At 36.2% G+C, this 19,135-nt stretch overlaps 1 protein-coding gene across 1 annotated transcript; it reads left to right on the forward strand.

Moving 5' to 3' along the window:
* Positions 1 to 17,497: 17,497 nt before the first annotated feature.
* On the forward strand, positions 17,498 to 18,885 carry LOC140809815 (peroxidase 5-like). Its single transcript, XM_073167550.1, has 2 exons — positions 17,498 to 17,793; positions 17,894 to 18,885. Exons 1-2 carry the CDS (start codon positions 17,572 to 17,574, stop codon positions 18,665 to 18,667), a joined length of 996 nt encoding a protein of 331 aa, XP_073023651.1. The 5' UTR covers positions 17,498 to 17,571; the 3' UTR covers positions 18,668 to 18,885.
* Positions 18,886 to 19,135: the final 250 nt, after the last annotated feature.

The raw sequence follows: 19,135 nt of genomic DNA on the forward strand, positions 1-19,135 counted from the left end.
GCAAATGATCCAGCTTTTGCCAAAAGCCCTTTAGCAATTACATCGGCCAGCAATTGAACTTCATGCTTGAGTTCCTTTTTAGGATCAGAAACTTTAATCTTCTGTCCATCAGCAGAGAGAAGGGTTTGCATTTCCTCAATATCAGATGCTTTGACATCCGAAAGTTGTGCCATTCCTTCAGAAGGTAAGAGAAATAAGTCACCAAGAGAATCTTCAGAGATGATCAGTAACTGACCATTGATAGTAGTATTGATATTTCCCTCAGAATCAATCACGCCAGAAGAGTAGAAATCCTGAAGTTCTTTGGGATAGATATCCTGAGAGGATTGTCCCAAAAATGTTCTTAGACCAGCAGCTTCAAGTTTCTGAAATACTTTCTGAACTTCAGCATCGCCGAAGGATAAGATAGATCCAAAATTGATGGCCATAGCATTTAGCATGAAAGCGGGAATTTGAGTCGCCATTGAATGCTGAAAAATTTCTTGAAAGAAAATTCGAATGATGAGGTAGTTCTTGCTCTAAAGATGATTTGAAGTAGTCGAAAAGTAAAACTGAAATGAAACGGGTAATTGTACTAATGTTTGTGACTGTTTGAATTTTTGGACACGTGTCAGTCCAATAAAATTTTGAGTAAAAATATGTGTACGTGTGCTATAATCGTGTTTGTAAAATAATGAGCGGTTAAAATTGATTCCACGTCATAAATTAAAATTCATCATTAGTTTAGCAGACAGTCACATCATTTGTTTTGAAATATAATTGGTTAATTAGTTAACTTATATGAGAAGATTAGTGGAAAATTCGACTGGTAGATCAGTTGATAAGACTGGGTTCTTTCAGTCGAGAGTTCACTAACAACTGTCTTCTCAGTTAACTTCTTGAACCATTATTCCCCCTTAATAAATGCATTAACGCAAAATGACGGCTATAGTCGGTAATGATTAAAGTGAGTATGGTGCTCGGCATAGCAATCGTCACAGAGTGAAGTGTCCTTTCATTTCCCTCTTGGCCTATAAATAAGAGTGAAAGGGTTAGCCAAAATTATCTTAGCAAGTAAGTTTCAAAGATAAGGAAAATGGCAGAAGCTGGAAGCTCAAGCGACGCTCAGTTTACACTGCAGGCCAGGAAGCAGTCCATAGAAGATGAAGTCTTCTATGCTAGCCTTCCTTACTAGGGAGGAGATGCAGGAACTGGAGTTCCTGTATTACTCTGGGCGGGTCTCTTCTTTCAGGCGAAAGGCCCAACTTCAAGAGGTGCGAGAGCTCCTAGAGGTTCCTGCGGGGGTGGACCTTTTTAAAGAGTGTTATCTCTACAAGCTCTTTCTTCTGAAGGAGCTAGAGATCCTCCGCCGCATCGCTGCCTCCCACAATTTCTGCAAAACCTCTTCCTCAGCACTAGCTGCATGGATGAGTTTGTGGATAATTGCTGTGGAGAATGAATATGAAATTGTAACCGGCTCCTCTTCTTAATAAAATATTTATTATGTTTTATCGTCTTTGTTCTTTTATTTCTGCCTGCAATGATCTGGAAGAGATATAATCACAAACACTTGCTGACATTAGTTAAGAACTCATAAGAGTAAGCAACTCATTTATATATTCAGTAAAACAGCAATAAAGGTTAACAACAAATTACGATCAATGATTATGTAATCCTGTTATATGATCTAATGACATGCTAACAGTCATCAGTTTTGATAAGTAAATAAATGAACTAATAAAATTCAAACTGTTATTAACTGATATCTTAAATGTCCTCGGTAAATGTGAGAGTCGATTTAATTGACTTGTGATTCTTCAACTTCTTCAACACCTTTTTCTTATAAATGAGATGATAGTGGTGATAATGTGATCAGTTTAAAATTATTTCAACATGTCTGATTCTGATGCATGCAGTAGCACGCATGTTCATGTGACTGATCAGTCAGCCCCTCGTTTAGCTGAAATTAAAAGAAAGATGGAGAAATATGTTTTTCAGAAGGTATTGACAACCTGGGAAAAGATTGATGAGATGAAGATGGTGAGTGACAGTGGTGTCATTCCTACTCGTGCTCAGGAGAGAAGAGCACTGAAATACCTTGCTCGTTTTGAGGTTAGCCACGTTAATGATTTGGTTGAAGACAAATGTCTTTTAGAAGCAATGCTATGGAAGGAGTGGCATGTTGTTGATAAGATTTCAAAGTCAAGGGCATTTGCTGGAGTTCGAATTTATGAGTTGAATGACTGGGTTAGGACATGGCTAGATACAGTTGGATCTATGATTTCTTCTGTAAATTGGGAACGTTGGTATTCTTAATGAAATATTATTATCAATTTGTTGTATTCTTATTTTCTGCACTTAATTCTGTTAGTGAAGTTATATCAATTAAACCAAGAATATTTCGGAAATAAGAAAACTTAGCCTCTGGTAACGGTTTTGTGAAGATGTCTGCTGCTTGTTGTTCCGTTGAGACGTATTCTAATCTGATGTTCTTCTTTAGTGCATGATCTCTGATGAAATGATGTCTGACATCTATATGCTTAGTCCTGGAGTGAAGAACTGGATTGTATGCAATAGCTATTGTACTAGTGTTGTCACAGAATATTGGTGATTCCTTTGCATCAACACCATAATCTTTCAGTTGTTGCTGAATCCAGAGCAGTTGGGCACAGCAGCTTCCAGCAGCAAGATATTCTGCTTCAGTTGTGGAAGTTGCTATGGATGTTTGCTTCTTACTGAACCAAGAGATCAGTCTGTCTCCAAGAAACTGACATGATCCACTTGTACTTTTACGATCAAGTTTGCATCCTGCATAATCTGCATCTGAATAGCCAACTAAATTGAAAGATGAGTCTTTATAGTACCATAAACCAACATTTTCCGTGCCTTTAAGATATCTCAAGATACGTTTGGCCGCAGAAAAATGTGATTGCTTAGGGTTAGCTTGAAATCTTGCACATATACATACAGCAAACATAATATCAGGGCGACTAGCAGTTAGGTACAATAAAGAACCTATTAAACCTCTGTATAGTGTCGTCTCAACTGATATTCCCCCTTGATCAGTGTCTAATTTAACTGATGAACTCATTGGAGTGCTTGCTGCTGAACAAGATTCCATGCCAAATTTTCTTAGCAATTCCTTGGTATATTTGGTTTGACTAATAAATGTTCCTGAATCCAGTTGCTTCACTTGTAAACCAAGAAAGAATGTCAGCTCACCCATCATGCTCATCTCGAATTTATCCTGCATCAGCTTGGAAAATTTCTTGCATAATTTGGGGTTAGTTGACCCAAAAATAATATCATCAACGTAAATTTGAACAAGTAAGATATGATCATTTTTCGAGAATTTAAACAAAGTCTTATCAACTGATCCAACAGAAAAATCATGATCAGTTAGGAATTTTGAGAGGGTTTCATACCAAGCCCGTGGAGCTTGTTTGAGACCATATAATGCCTTGTTTAAATGATAAACGTGATCATGGAAAATTATGATTGACAAAACCTGGAGGTTGTTCAACGTAGACTTCTTCTTGCAATTGGCCATTTAGGAATGCACTTTTCACATCCATTTGATAGACTTTAAAGTTTTTGAAGGATGCATAGGCAAGAAATATTCTGATTGCCTCCAGTCTTGCAACTGGTGCATATGTTTCATCATAATCAATTCCATCTTCTTGTCTATACCCTTGTGCCACTAACCTTGCTTTGTTGCGCACAACTGAACCATCTTCGTTTAGTTTGTTTCTGTACACCCATTTTGTACCTATAACAGTTTTAGAAACTGGTATTGGAACTAAGTTCCAGACATTGTTATGAACAAACTGATTTAGCTCTTCTTGCATTGCATTAATCCAATTAGGATCAGTAAGAGCTTCGGCAGTTTTTGTTGGTTCGATTTGAGATACAAAAGCTGAATGAATAAATAAATTGAGCATCTGATTTCTTGTTCTTACTGGATCAGATGTGTTACCTATTACCAGTTCTGGAGGATGTGATTTCTTCCATCTAAATTCAGCATTGGGTGCTTCACAGCCAGCAAATTCTTCATTAGGTAACTGAATGTTCTCAGTTTCAGTTGGAGCTGATTCAGTTGATAATTGATTTTCATTAGTTTGCTCCACTAACTGATTGTCAAGATTTGCTTTCAATTCAGCTGGTTGATCCAATATCTCAGGTTCAGGTGTATGAAAGATATTCTGATTATTACGACTTTCGTCTGAGTCATCATCTTCCAGACTGATATCTGTAAATCGATCAGCTAGCTCAACTTGATCAGTTGGCTTATCGATTAGTGCAGTTTCATCAAAATCAACATGTGCAGATTCTTCAACATTCAAGGTTTTCTTATTAAATACTCTGTAAGCTATGCTAACTGATGAATATCCAAGGAATATTCCTTCTGCTGATTTGACATCGAATGCTTTTAGATAATTTTTACCATTGTTATGAATAAAACATCTACAGCCAAATATTTTGAAGTAAGTGATTATGCTTTTTCTTCCATGCCAGATCTCATATGGTGTTTTCTTGTGATTTTTATTAATCATTGATCTGTTCTGAGTGTAGCATGCAGTGTTTACTGCTTCTGCCCAAAATCTTTGAGAAATACCTGAATCAGCAAGCATCGTTCTAGCAGCTTCCTTAAGAGTCCGATTCCTTCTCTCAGCTACACCGTTTTGCTGAGGTGTTCTTGCTGCTGAGAACTCATGTTTGATTCCAGTATTTTCTAAAAAGTTTGAAAGTGTTTGATTGATGAATTCAGTTCCTCGATCAGATCTGATTCGATCAATCCCAACTGATTTTTCATTTAAAAGTCTTTTGAAGAGTTTAATCAGTTGTGCAGCAGTATGGTCTTTGGATTTGAGAAATATAACCCAAGTAAATCTTGAAAAGTCATCTACGACCACTAAGGTGTATTTCATTCCCCCTAAGCTCATGACTGGTATTGGACCAAAGAGATCCATGTGCAATAATTCTAAGCATCGGGATGAAGATTTACAGCCTTTGTTTTTGAAAGAGGATCGAACTTGTTTTCCATACTGACATGCTGAACAAAGTTTTTCTTTTGAAAAATTTATTTTGGGCAAACCAGTTACAAGTTCATGCTTACTCAGATAGGCAATAGATTTAAAATTTAAATGATTTAACCGTTTATGCCACAACCAGTTTTGAGATGATTTAGACGCAATAAAGCATACTGGTGTATAAGGTTGATCATTCCAGCTGACTTTGTAAGTGTTTCCACACCTTTTGCCAGTTAGAATAATCTCTTCAGTTGAGTTTTTGACTGAACAAGAGTGTTTGTCAAACTGAACTGAGAATCCATTATCGCATAACTGACTAATGCTTATCAGATTATACTTAAGATTCTCGACTAATAAAATATCATTAATGGTGAAGTTACCATGGATAAGCTTACCCTTACCCACAGTTTTACCTTTGGAATTATCCCCAAAACTGATGTTTGGACCATTGTATTTGACCAGTTGAGACAATAAGTTTGAATCTCCTGTCATGTGTCGTGAACATCCACTGTCCAGATACCATATTGATCCAATGCTTGTACTTATTGCCTGCTATTAAATACAAAATAAGATTCTGGTACCCTTTTCTATTTGGGTCCAAAGTTGATTAGTCCTTTAGGAATCCAGACTTGAATCAGTCTAACTGACCGTCCTGTTGCTGTATTCCATATGCTCCTTCCCTGTTTGTGTGTGCTTGGTGTATGGTGTGTAGATGATACAACATGTGTTTTGACCTTTTTCAACTGATTATTCAGCCGATATCTTTTCTGAATTGGCTTTCTGTTGTAGTAGTTTGAGTAGCCATATGAATATTTTCTGCTGAGAGTTTTTGGTTGCTGATTCCATGAGTCAGTCTTACCCTTTGGATTTTATCCAATTCCACATCTCATGCCTTTATTCATATTCTGAGATGGCTGTTCAATCAGTTTGCTCGACTCTTCTTGATTTTGTACCATAACTGATTTTACAAAGTGAATGTATTTCCCTTTGTTCATATTCAGTTTTGGTTGAGTATCTTGGGAAGACAAATCATCTTTACTACAGAATCCTAAACCAGTTTTATCATCAACTGATTTCTGAGAATTCTGTATATTAGTTAAAGCTTTAGATTATTTGTTCCAAACTTGAATGAGCTCATTGAGCTTTGTATTTTCAAGCGACATTTTTGAATCATTGATTGATTCCTGCTTCTTTCATTAGTGAGTTCAGCAATCTCCCTTCTCAGACTCAACATTTCAACTGATTCATCAGTTTTTGTTTTATTGTCTTTGGGATCATCTTGCTTTGCTCTGAGTTTTTCAAATGATAAAGCAAGCTTTTGATACTCATTGACCATGTCATGAAGAGTTGAGATGAGTTCTTCTCTTGTAAAATTAATAGAGCTAAAATCAAATACCTGCTCGCAGCTTGATTGATCTTCTATGTTATCTGCCATTAGACATGTTACTTCTTCCTCATCCTCACTTGAACTGCAAGAGCTTTCTGGATCTGACTCTTCGCTGTCAGTTTCTGCCCATTTGGCTTTGCTGTCTTCAGCTAGGAGTACTTCATGTTTCTTTTTGTAAGGCTTCTTTTCGTCCTTAGATCTTCTTTTGTGCTCATACATTTTCTTCTTTCTTTCAGTTGAGGTTTGATTATCCTTTTTAGGCTTTGGACAGTTGGCAATAAAGTGACCGGATTTGCCACAGTTGAAACATACATTAGACTCTTCTCTGGAGTTGTTTCTTTGATAATTCTTCTGAAAATTTCCTTGATTTTTCCTCATGAATCTTCCAAATTTCTTAATAAATAGAGACATGGCATCATTGCTCAGCTGATCAGCAGTTTTCTCAACTGAACCAGTTGATTCATTTCTAACAGCAGTCAAGGCAGTAGTTGCTGCTGGAGTAGATGGTTCTCCTTCTCGAGTTTGAAGTTCAAACTCATATGCTTTTAGATCTGCAAATAAATCATGAAGTTCAACTTTGTTAAGATCTTTGGATTCCCTCATTGCCATAGTTTTGACATCCCATTCTTTGGGAAGTCCTCTGATTACTTTCAATACTACTTCTTTATTTGTATACACTTTTCCAAGTGCATTTAGTTCGTTGATGATACAGCTTGTTCTTTCATCATACTCATCCATTGTTTCTCCCATCTTCATTCTGATGTTGTCGAATTTCTGCATAGCAACTGAAAGTTTGTTTTCTTTTGTTTGATCATTTCCTTCGCAAAGTTGAATTAACTTCTCCCAAATTTCTTTGGCGGTTTTGCACATTTTGATCTTACTGAACGTTACTTTGTCCAGTGTCTTATACAATATATCTTTTGCAACGTTGTCTAGATTTGCCTTTCTCTTGTCCTCTGTAGTCCACTCATCTCGAGGCTTTTCAATTCGGTGAGGTGCCCCTTCAGTGATAGCAACAGCTGTGTTTGCTTTCAAAATTTTCATGGGTCCGTCAGTTATGACGTACCACATGTCATCGTCTTGTGCAGCTAGATGAGCCTGCATTCTGATTTTTCAATCATCAAAATCTTCCCTGGAGAACATTGGAATCTTATTGAATGAAGACATAGTGATTAGATTGAGGATAGATAATCTTTGACAGGATATGCCTTGCTCTGATACCACTTGTTAGGATCGGTTATTGACTAAGGAGTGTTTAGAAGGGGGGGTTGAATAAACACTTCTAGGAAATTAAATGTTTTCGAAAAAGGTAGTTCAGTTTTGTTACAAACTGAACTAAGTATCCCGTCGGTCAATATCAATCAGTTAAACTGAATAAGCAGTTGCGGAAAATAAACTGATTGAAAGATAGAATATCTAACTGGAAATAAAGAGCTGAAGTAAAGATAACACAATATGTTTCTGGATGTTCGGAGAATTGAATAACTCCTACGTCACCCCTTCTATCACGAGGATAGGATATTCACTAAAAGACTTTGATCGAGTACAACGCTTGTACAGACCCACTTCAGTTAGGACTTATCTATTGCCTGAACTGAAACTCTTAGTATAATACAATGATCTCTGTAAGTAACTGAACTTAGCACTTATCGAATTATCAATATTTCAGAGTGCTAGTTTGCTCAATATGTAGCCTTGATTGCTACGAGTAGATCTGATAAGTGTGAGCTGAGATTTTGACGGAGTAATGGCAAGTTTGAGATTGGTCAATCGTATATGTTGCCAACTGCTCTTTAGTCATATTTATAGACTTATCTTTCAACGGTAATTTTGAATTCTCGTATCCGTTGATTGCCACCTTATCATTTCTTGGACAATGTTCTCGATTGCCGCTTCATCATTTATTGTACGACGGCGTATTAATCTTAATAGCCGAAATACGTTGTTCTATGCAGTGCGGCTTTCCATATTCAGTTGCTGTATGATATGTCTTTTTGTCTGTTGAATGATCTTTCCCGAGGTATCTTCAGTTGAGAAGCTTTAATGTTTTCGGCTGAATGTTTTAACTGATCTGTTCTCAACTGATCAGTTTGTGTCAACTGATTTCAGTTGAATGTCCAGCTGCCGAATTTGCTTTCATGTATTAGTTGATTTGATCGTTTGATTTGTTTTTTGTCAAACTCCAGAATTTAGTTTCCAACACACTGTTTGTAAAAAAATTTAGGAAGTTCTTAAGGAAGCCAAGCAGACACAATCATCACAAGAAAGACTCCACCAGTGAGAGCAATGTGTGTTTCAACAGTGGGAAGTTGGGCACTTCATAGACGACTGTCTGAAACAAAAGAAAGATGACAATAGGTCATTCAGAAAGAAAAGAAATCAGAAGGTGCTTATGGCTGAAGGCAACAAAGCCAAGTGTGCTGACTCTGAGACTGACTCATACAAGTTAGATTGCTCCACAAGTGAGAGTGATGAAGAGGTGGTACAGTGCCCGATGGCTTATGCTAAGCTGGAATCTACCTATGATGAGGTATTTGATTTTAGCTCAAATGATTTTACATGAGAAGATCTCATCACTGCACTCAATGACATGATAATAGAGTAAAGACACTTTTTCAATCATTCAAGAAAGTGAAAGCAAAGCAAGCAAGCCCGGCTTACAATGATGCAGAACCTAACTAGGAACAGTCAGGAGAAGTATTAGGTCTTAAGGCAGAAATTTCAAATTTGAAAACTGAAAATGAAAGAATATTGAATGATCATCAACAACTTATTTATGAGAATAAGAAACTAGCCGAACTGATTAACATATAGAATAAGTCGTTAGTAAGGCTTGAGAAATTGCAAGAGCCGCAGAAGCACTTAGGAGACAAAATTGGTGTCGGCTTCACTGGTAATTATAGCAATACTATTGAGTAGTACTCAATCAAAACTGAACATGTGAAAAGGGAAATACACTTTGTAAAGTCCAGTACGATAAATGAACATCAGAAGCCGACTAATCAAGTTAAGAAACTTGTCGAACTAATGAACAAAGAAAAAAAATTTGGTATTGGGTATACACAATAGAGTTTATTTGTCAAGCCCAACTGGTTTGATGGTAGATTCAGTCAGGCAAGAGAGAACTCAAGAATGACTAAGCTCTATCGATACTATAATTGTAAACCTGTTCAAAAGAGATACAAACAAATCAATGATGACAGAAAAGCTAAAAAACATTTTGTTTACAACACTTACATAGCATTACACACACACCAAGCACTTCCCACACATGTTTTTGAACAACCTATTCACAACAAACAATGAGGTCAGTTGGTCAAAATGATCCAAGTGTGGGTTCCTAAGGGGCAAATACCGTTTGAACCCAAACTGGATTGGGTAACAATTGATTCGATTTGTGAATGGAGATCAATGAACGAGAAGAACTGAAGAATTCAGTTTGGTATTTGGACATTGGATCTTTAAGCGCATTACAGATCAATCCAAAATGATATCTGACTTAATCAAATGTGAATGAGCCAAGATCACCTTTAGAGACAACACCAAGAGTAAAACCGTGGGTAAGGGTAAGATTATCCATATAAATATAATAATTAATTATGTTTTACTGGTTGAAAAGTTGTGTTATAATTTGATTAGCATTAGTCAACTTGTGATAATGTCTACTTAGAAAAATTTCTTAATTAAGATGCTAATAATCAAATATTGTTGGCTGGAATTAAAAATGGCAACACTTACAAAATTTATTGGAATAATAATTATTTAGCCTCACCAACCTGTTTTGCTGCTATTAATAATGATAAACAGTGACACTGGCATAAAAGACTGAATCATCTCAATTTCATGTCCATTAATAATCTGCATAAATTATACCTAGCTGATGGTTTACCTAGCTTTGAATTTGTTAAAAATCACATGTGCTCAACATGTTAGTTAGGTAAGTAGATTCGATCCAGTTTTTAGAACAAAGGTAGCATACTAACTAATAGATTCTATGGACACTCGCCCATCGTGACGACCCGATGGGACCGCGTAGTTCATGCCACCGAACTTGTAGGCGCTGTCACGAGCTGCAAAGGCTAGTATATCAGCACATGAGTCTTTACGTGGATAGGATTATTCGAGCGCAGCCTTGGCTGCATCCATCACTTCAAAACCATGCAAGCTCGGATTGTTGGCCGGGTGTTCTTTCTCTGAACGACGACGAGGTGTTGAATCCAGAAGAACCGATGCGTCACAACCTTATTACACAAAAGGTAATTTAAATTTGAACTTAGTTACTCAATTTACGTAGACAATCATATAGAACAACAAATATCAAAATAAAAAAAAAAAGCATAAATATTTTCATAAAATGGATAAACATTGTAACGTCCCGAAAATCGGAAAGTCCACGTGAATCACATGCATGCAAATTATTAAATTTTTTTGGTATTTTATTAAATTGTTTTAAAGCATTAAATGCATGTTTATTCATAAATTATGTGTTTAATTATTTTTATGCATTTATCATAATTCATACATGATAGAATTTATTTTTACGAAATTTTAAAGGTTTATGCATTATTATTGCATGATAGGATTTAACTCATGAAATTTTAAAAGTTCATGCACTATGATTTTTAAGTTTCATTTTGCGCACGAATGAGGAGCGAAGACCGGGAGATTTTTAAGAAAATTATTTTTATTACACGATTAATTTTTATTAATTAATATAAGATGTTTTAAAGGTAATTTAAGAATTGGGATTTATTGGGTATTTTTACCGGCATGATTTTAGTTTTTAACGGTGCGCAAATTTTATCAAATCGGGGAACTTTCTGGGGGTTCGTTAATATTTTTAAAATCTTTCCAACACGAAATATTTTTCGGGAGTTGTTTGGATTGTATGGACCTACTTTTAAGCTTATTCGACTTAAACTCTTTTAATTTCTTTTTAATTTAAAATTAAATCTAATTAACCTAATTTTTAACTACTTAATTATTCCACAGTGACCCTACAACCATAAAAACTCATTCCACCTACCGACACCCCTTCATTTCAGAATGTCCTCTCAGTATTCATCACCTCCCACAGCTAGAAGACTTCGGCGATATCCCTTTCTTGCAAGGAAATTTCACCCGACGCTTCCCCAAACTCGTTCTTCGATCGTCTCACGTTTTTATTGCCAAGGCACGCATTGTATCTTTATTTCTGCATCATTCATGCGTATATATGCTGTTATGTGTGATGTATATAAGTGTTTCATTCGGCATGTGCATATCCAATTTCCATGGTTTGTTGTTCGGTCCATGCATGTATCATTCTTTTTGCACCTCACGTTTGATTTCCTGGTGTAAGGGGTTGCTGATGAGAGCCCTGAGAGGCCATAAGCGTCGAGAAGGAAAGGATAGTAGGCTGGAACCGAAGGTTGCTCGTGAAAGGAGAGCCGATCGGGGAGCTGTGAGGAGGGGCCACGATTTGAGAGTAGAGCGAGCTGTTGAGTGAGCCGGCTGCGTGAATGACCATTCCAGGCCGTGTACCAGTCCTTGTTGGGTCTGAGCCATGGCTTAGAGGGGGCCGCAAGCTGCTGGACATGCTTTTAGGATAGCTGGTGGCGTTGAGGCGAGGTAGTCGTGCATGCGTGCTGTTGGGATTCTAGCATTCGCGTTCGTAGTGTAGGCGGTGCAGGGCTAGGGTCGTGGTGTCTTTGGGTTCAGAAGGGTCTGTGACAGGTCTAGGAGAGGGCCGTGAGCTGCTGATCTAGGTTCAACAATAAATCGAAGGAAGTAAGGCAAGGAGAGGCTCGGTTAGTGTTGAGCGGGTTAGGTGGTTCAGCACGGGGGTTGATTGATTGGGCAGTAGGATTAGTTAGGATGGTTCGAGGAGAGTCTCTTGGGTTTGGTCATGACTCTAGCATAGCTGGTTTGATGCTGGACACGTCGGCTTTTGGCTAGGATCGATAATCACGCAGCTAGGTGCAAGAGGGTTTGTAAGGAGTTTGTATTACCGAACTTCCAGCAGCTTTCAAGGTCTGTGCGAGAGGTTAAGGGGTCTGAGATTAATGGTTTTAGAGTCTTTTAAGTGTTGTTAAGGTGTGATAAAAAGTTGAGAAAGTTTTGGTTAAGTTTTGAGTCGATTCGGGTTAAAACCAAGACCCCGGTCCAAGTTTTAAAACGAATCGGTTAAGTTGTGAATTTGGCTCAAATTTACGTCCAAGAATGCTTTTAGAAAATGTTTTGGGATATTTTAAGGAGTTTGGTAAGCTTCGGCTCGATTTTAAAGGTTCAGGGGTGAAACGATAATTTTCGGATTCCAGGGGCAAAATGGTCATTTTGCACCCGGGGTGAGATTTTGTTCCTGGCAGCGCCCTGAGCACATTTTATCATGTTTTAAATGTTTATACATCACGTTCATGAATTTTATGGAGTTACGATAAATGCGTTGTATGCTTGGTTTAAAGGAAAAAGTTACGTATATGCATGTTTTTATTAAGTGGTGAATATGATGTTATTTTTGAAGGATGGGATTTGGTTGTGACGGATGATGTATATGTATACGATGATATGAGATATGATGAGCTGAGTCCCGGGCTCAGTGGACGGGTAATGCTGTCGCTGATATCTCCCGCCGCCGGGTACCACGGTTACATGTAGATGGATCCATCGATAGAGCTGATACGATAGAGCTGATACGAAAGTCACTACTAATGAACTGAATTCAACTAAAAAGAAAATGTATACGTTTATGATGACATGCTTTAATACGATATGATTTTACCCGACACGTATATGTATATGATGACATGAGATGACATGCTTTGAGACGTACGTATATGATGATATGAGATGACGACATGATTTTATACGACACGTTTATGTTCATGTTTTAAAGTTCATGAATGGTATGGTGGCATTAAGCTTTTAAAGTTCATGAAATGTATGTTGGCATTAAGCTTTTTAAGTTAATGTAAGATATGTTGATTATGATATTTTTCACTGCTGTGTGCCTGTATATGTACTTGTTATTCCTGGTACAGGTGTGCTGAGTCTTTAGACTCACTAGACGTGTGTGATGCAGGTGAGCTTCATGATGAGGTGACTGTAGGTGTCGAACTCTGAGTAGGCAGACCTGATGCGGTGACACGACCCGAAGACCGCATGTTTTCCGCATTATGATTTATGAGATTTGAGAGGAGATGAACATTTTACTACGTTGACGATTTTACACGTTTACGTTTAAGTTGATTTTGGATGAGTTTGGTTATTTTAAACAACATTAATTTTATTGCCAATTAAAAAGATTATTTTAAATGTTATTTTTAAATGCGAGCTTTATAAAAAAAAAATCCGCATTTTTAAAATTAAAAGACGTCACAAACATACCCTTACGAAACAATCATGAAAATGCATTCTGATGATGCCATCACCGAGTTTCTTGCAAGAGCTTTGTTAACTTGTTTCCTTATAATGAATTCAGCAGATGAGCAACTGTACTTATAATAACTCACTTTTAGTGAAGCTAATGAAATTGTAGACACTGTCGATATTGTAAGAAACAAAATCAAGAAACACAAGTCTCCCGAAAATTTATCAGCATTATTAGAAATCACCATGTTTAATGGTGAAGAAATCAAACAAAATCCGATAGAATCGCGAAATAAAACTAAGATTTCAAGATAGCAAACTAATAGCTCGTGTAATTTATTGTATGTGTTATTATAAAAATATGGCAAAGAAATAGTATTAGTTCAATCTTACCGAGTAAACCAATTTTCACAGCTAGAAAATAGGCCGATTTCGTATGAAATTTAAAATATAATTTCCGAGAGGTTCCCATTGATGTAGATTGTAGAACTTTTCAACTTCATATTCAAAACATTTCCAATTAATATTTTTGTAGTAGGTTGTATGTTCTGGTCATTACATTTAAATTTACTAATCTAATTTAGGACAACACACTCTTCATTATATATTTCCCAATTGGTTTTATTTTTTTTCTATTATATTCCTTTTTTCGTATTGCTAGTATTATTTAAAGAAGTCAACACGCAATAGTAAGAAGAAAGATTCATGAGATTACGTATATTTGAAGCATGCAAGAGAAGAAAACGAGTAATTTAAATGTTCTATTACTCAAAGAATCAAAGGGCATTAGGTTTTTTTTAAAATGTTAAAAATGTGATTTATTTAATAATACTCGGAGATCACATGCATACTTAAAAAGAGACAAAGTGATTCATTCAGAGAAAACAACAAAATTAATCCTATAACTGTTGGATCTCGGTTTCTACACGCTCAAACGCAGCGGAAGTTTTAAAATTTTATTTATTTTGACAATCAAAGTATGATAAGTTTTAAAACAAACATATATACATAGGATGTTTAGTAATATACATTTGGTGAATTTTTTCACTTGGCTCCAACTACACTGATATTAGCGGACGTAGCACTTATTGTAAATCCCTACGAACGTTCTTCGATCTCCGAATCAGGTCCACGACCAGATTATTTGTTCCTCTTCTAATTTGCACTAGAAAATTAGAAGATGTTTTTCGTAGAGATAGAACACAAAGAAAAAAAATTCGACTCAATACAATAAGCCAAATTTTTCTTACAACAAGAAATAATTTTCGAGAGCAACGCTTCAACCCTTTTGGAAAAGCCGAAAAAGACTTGTGTTAAAAATTGAAAGCTCCGAATCCAGGCAATGCAATAAGAATAAAATATTCTTATTATTTCTTTTATCAATCATTAACTTAATTAATCTAATTAATTAAGTTAACTATATATTCTTTTCCCAAGATGGCCCGAATGAATGCCTTATTGCAATCTAGCTAGATTTATTCCACCGAATGCATGCATCTTAATAAGGATAAGAAATCCTCATTTTAATACTAATCCTTCATTTAACTTAATTAATCCATTTAATTAAGTAAATGAAATATTCTTATTGCATGTAGATTGTGATTCTCGAATCAATACATATATATTAGAATATTATGCATCAATATTATTTTCTTTGTTTGCAAGTTTTTAAATTATGGTATCATGAATATTTTCATATTACATAAATCAATATCATATTATAAAAATTTAATGGGCTATACTTTAACTCAATTAAAATATAATTTAATTATTAAAGCTCATTTAAACTTTAATAAATTAGCATGATGAGTTTATACTCTTACAAGCCCATGATTTATGCTCTCATTATATTAATATCATCATAATTCCGATCGACGATCCAACATCATCGACCTGACAATTTCAACTTATTTGTTATTATGATGCACACTTTAATTTCGAGATCACCAATGTCTAAATAAGGCAAGTGTACTCCTTTGACTGTCTTAACAGTCATGCTCCCAAAATTTCTATAAGCTTTTATAAACTTTATTTATAAGCTTATCGATTGATCATATCAAACTTATTTCTTATAAATTCAACTCATTGAATTTATTATCTCAACGGGAACAAGTAAACCAGTACTTGTGTGACCCTCAATGGTTTAGGGATACAGCTAGCCGTGGGTTCACAACTTTTTGTGATTCAGGACATATTCCTTTATTCGGGCTTACCCTTGTTAGTCCCATTCTTTTAATCAACACCTTGATTAAGAATGTCAGAACTCATTTCTGATTGCACCTATCGGATCATGGTAAGAGCATCTAGTAGCATCGCCCCATGATCCTCTAGGTATCACTGATAGTGCATGCAAGAACCAGTCGATTATGATTAACGTACAGTACGGTCCCTTCATCTCATATATCCCGATCGAATCTGCAACCATTGATTTATCGAGGGTTGCATATTAATTCGATAACTATGTGATAACTATAATAGTGGCATCGCATGTACGGTTGGAGAACTCCTTCTCTAACGTACATCTCATACTCTGGCCAGAGATTCCAGGCACTATTATTACATCAGATCACATAGGATATCTACACTCGCAGGTGAGCGGTGAATCCCCGACTACAATGCACTGACTTCTATATGTGTCGCAACTGTACCCAACCTCTCCACCTGATGACTCTCCTGGAGCCGGTAAACAATTCAAAGCACAGCCCTAACATATAGAGCCAAAAAATAATAAATTTGGTAAGACTTAAACATACAATGCTGTCGGTGAACCAAGACAACTGGGATCTTGTGGCAAAATAATAAATTTGGTGAATATATAATTAAGCAAATATTTTGTCCATCCTTTCTTAGGATGACCAATTTCGAGGAAGTAAAGTAAAAATTTTCACACACGAACTTGTAAAATAATAGATTTTTTAATTAACAGTGATCACGAACTTGTAAAATAATAATTGCTTCAAAAAAGAGAGGCTAAAACTTTTGTCAAGGTCAAGATTATCCTTCCCTATATTATAAGAGATATATGGCGCGTCTCACAAATGTTTCTTTTGAAAGTCAAAATCTATATTATCAAAATCAACCTGAAGGCCGTTAACATAAATAAAAGTTAAACCAAATCTACTTAAAATATACAACTAGTCTTGTAAACTTACCTATATATATATATATATATATATATATAAACTTCTGATTAGTTAATATTTAGTTTCAGCACAATAAATTGATTCTTTTTTTTAATTATTTATTCTTATATCTACCGTACCGGAGTGCTGACATGACGTCATATATTGGTCGAAACCGAAAACCTCGAAGATAAACATACAAAAAAAATAAAATTGTTTCACTTAGGATGTACGATTATTTCATATGCGTACGAAGGTGTAGGAATGATTTGCTTGATAATTTCCTCTCAAAATCGTCTTGTTGTCACTGTTGCTTGTTGCAATTGAAATATGAACAAAAATTATAATGAAATATTTACGTAATAAACCGCTGACAATGCAGGTAATTAGTTGATCGCGTCTATGAATGGAAGAAAAAGTCGACTACCGAACTTGGTAAAAGAAATATATAAAAACTTCAATTTCTTAAGCAAACTTAGCTAACAACAAGCTGTTAATTATATAAAAAAAGTATACCAAAGACTGTTTCATTGCCTACGGAATCGTACTATAATATATTTTATAGTAATTCTTTCATCTATATATACCTTCGAATGCCATTTGCTCTAGCCATTCTCATCGATCACCTAAGTAACATTAAAAATCTTGATTTCATTTCCCTATTCTTTCAGATTTTGTTTGATTCTTTTTATATATATTAAAAAAGATGATGCTTTCTAGTAAATTTTCGGGAGGCTTGATCTTGTTTCTTACAATTATATCAACAATGGCTACAATTTCGTTGGCTTCTCTAAAAGTGGGTTACTACAAGCACAGTTGCCCGTCTGCTGAAGCCATTATAAGGAAACAAGTTAACAGAGCTCTGGCAAGGAACCCTGGACTCGGTGCTGGCATCATCAGAATGCATTTTCATGATTGTTTCGTAAGGGTATGTTTATATCCATTTCAGGTGTTTTTTTTAAAAAAAATGTGTTCTCTACGTAAATTGAGCAGTGGAGCTAAAATTTAAATGCCCTTTTGTTTTATAGGGTTGTGATGCATCGGTTCTTCTGGATTCCACACCTGGTCGTCGTTCGGAGAAAGAACACCCGGCCAACAACCCGAGCTTGCGTGGTTTCGAAGTGATTGATGCAGCCAAGGCTGCTCTCGAATCAGCCTGCCCACGAAAAGTCTCATGTGCTGATATACTAGCATTTGCGGCTCGTGACAGCGCCTACAAGCTCGGTGGCATAAACTACGCGGTCCCATCCGGTCGTCTCGACGGGCGAGTATCCATAGAAGACGAAGTTACTCAAAACCTTCCTCCCCCATTTTTCAACGCAGAACAACTCGTTCAAAACTTTGCACGGAAAGGGTTGTCGGCAGACGAAATGGTGACCCTTTCCGGGGCACACTCCATCGGAATATCCCATTGCTCTTCTTTCTCGAACCGAATCTACAACTTCAATTCCACTCATCCGATTGATCCTTCCATGGACCCAAAATTTGCTAGGGAACTGAGAAAGAGGTGTCCTGCGCCTTCATCGAATGCTAGGACCGATCCAACCGTGCCTCTAGACTTCCTTTCTCCCAACAATTTGGATAACAAGTACTATTTACTTTTGAAGAACAAACGTGGGTTGTTGACTTCAGATCAGACACTTGCCACTAGCCCTTCCACTGCTTGGATGGTGACGAACAACGCAAAAAATGGAGCTTCGTGGGCCAACAAGTACGCAAAGGCCACGATAAAAATGGGTTTCATTGAGGTTCTTACCGGAAATCAGGGTGAGATTAGAAGAAATTGCAGGATTGTGAATTAAGTACTATCAATTTTTTGTGTTGTTTTAATGTTTTTTCTTCAAATCTTTGATTGTTAATGCAACTGTAACTAATTTTTATCTTTTAAATTTACTTTGTTGTAATTTTAATTGTGAGTTTAATTTATTAATCGTGAGTTGCTTCTTTAATTGTTATCAAATTTTATTGTTTGAGCAAACAAATATAAAATAAAGCAATAGTACAAACACTTTTATTGTTCCTTTGTCATTCTTATTTTTCTCAGCCTAGATAAAGATCTCAATCACACAAGCACAGCTTCATTTTTTAATTTTAAAATGGCAAAGTGTTGTTAGAACTTTGTAAACTACGTAATTAATGTTGGGCACGGTCTTGGCAACCTGCACCATTCTATCAACTTCAGAAACCCAAAACTCACGCCCCTCCCTAGAATAACACAAGGACTCTTCCTCCATCATCCTACACGATCACACACATAATTTTCAAGCATC

The sequence above is a fragment of the Primulina eburnea genome, chromosome 13 (assembly GCF_022965805.1).
Source record: "Primulina eburnea isolate SZY01 chromosome 13, ASM2296580v1, whole genome shotgun sequence".
In the NCBI taxonomy this organism is placed as follows: Eukaryota; Viridiplantae; Streptophyta; class Magnoliopsida; order Lamiales; family Gesneriaceae; genus Primulina; species Primulina eburnea.

Coding starts and splice junctions, on each gene's coding strand:
- LOC140809815 (XM_073167550.1), top strand. CDS start 17,572: ATGATGCTTTCTAGTAAATTTTCGGGAGGCTTGATCTTGTTTCTTACA. Junction 17,794..17,893: donor TTCATGATTGTTTCGTAAGG/GTATGTTTATAT, acceptor TTTGTTTTATAG/GGTTGTGATGCATCGGTTCT.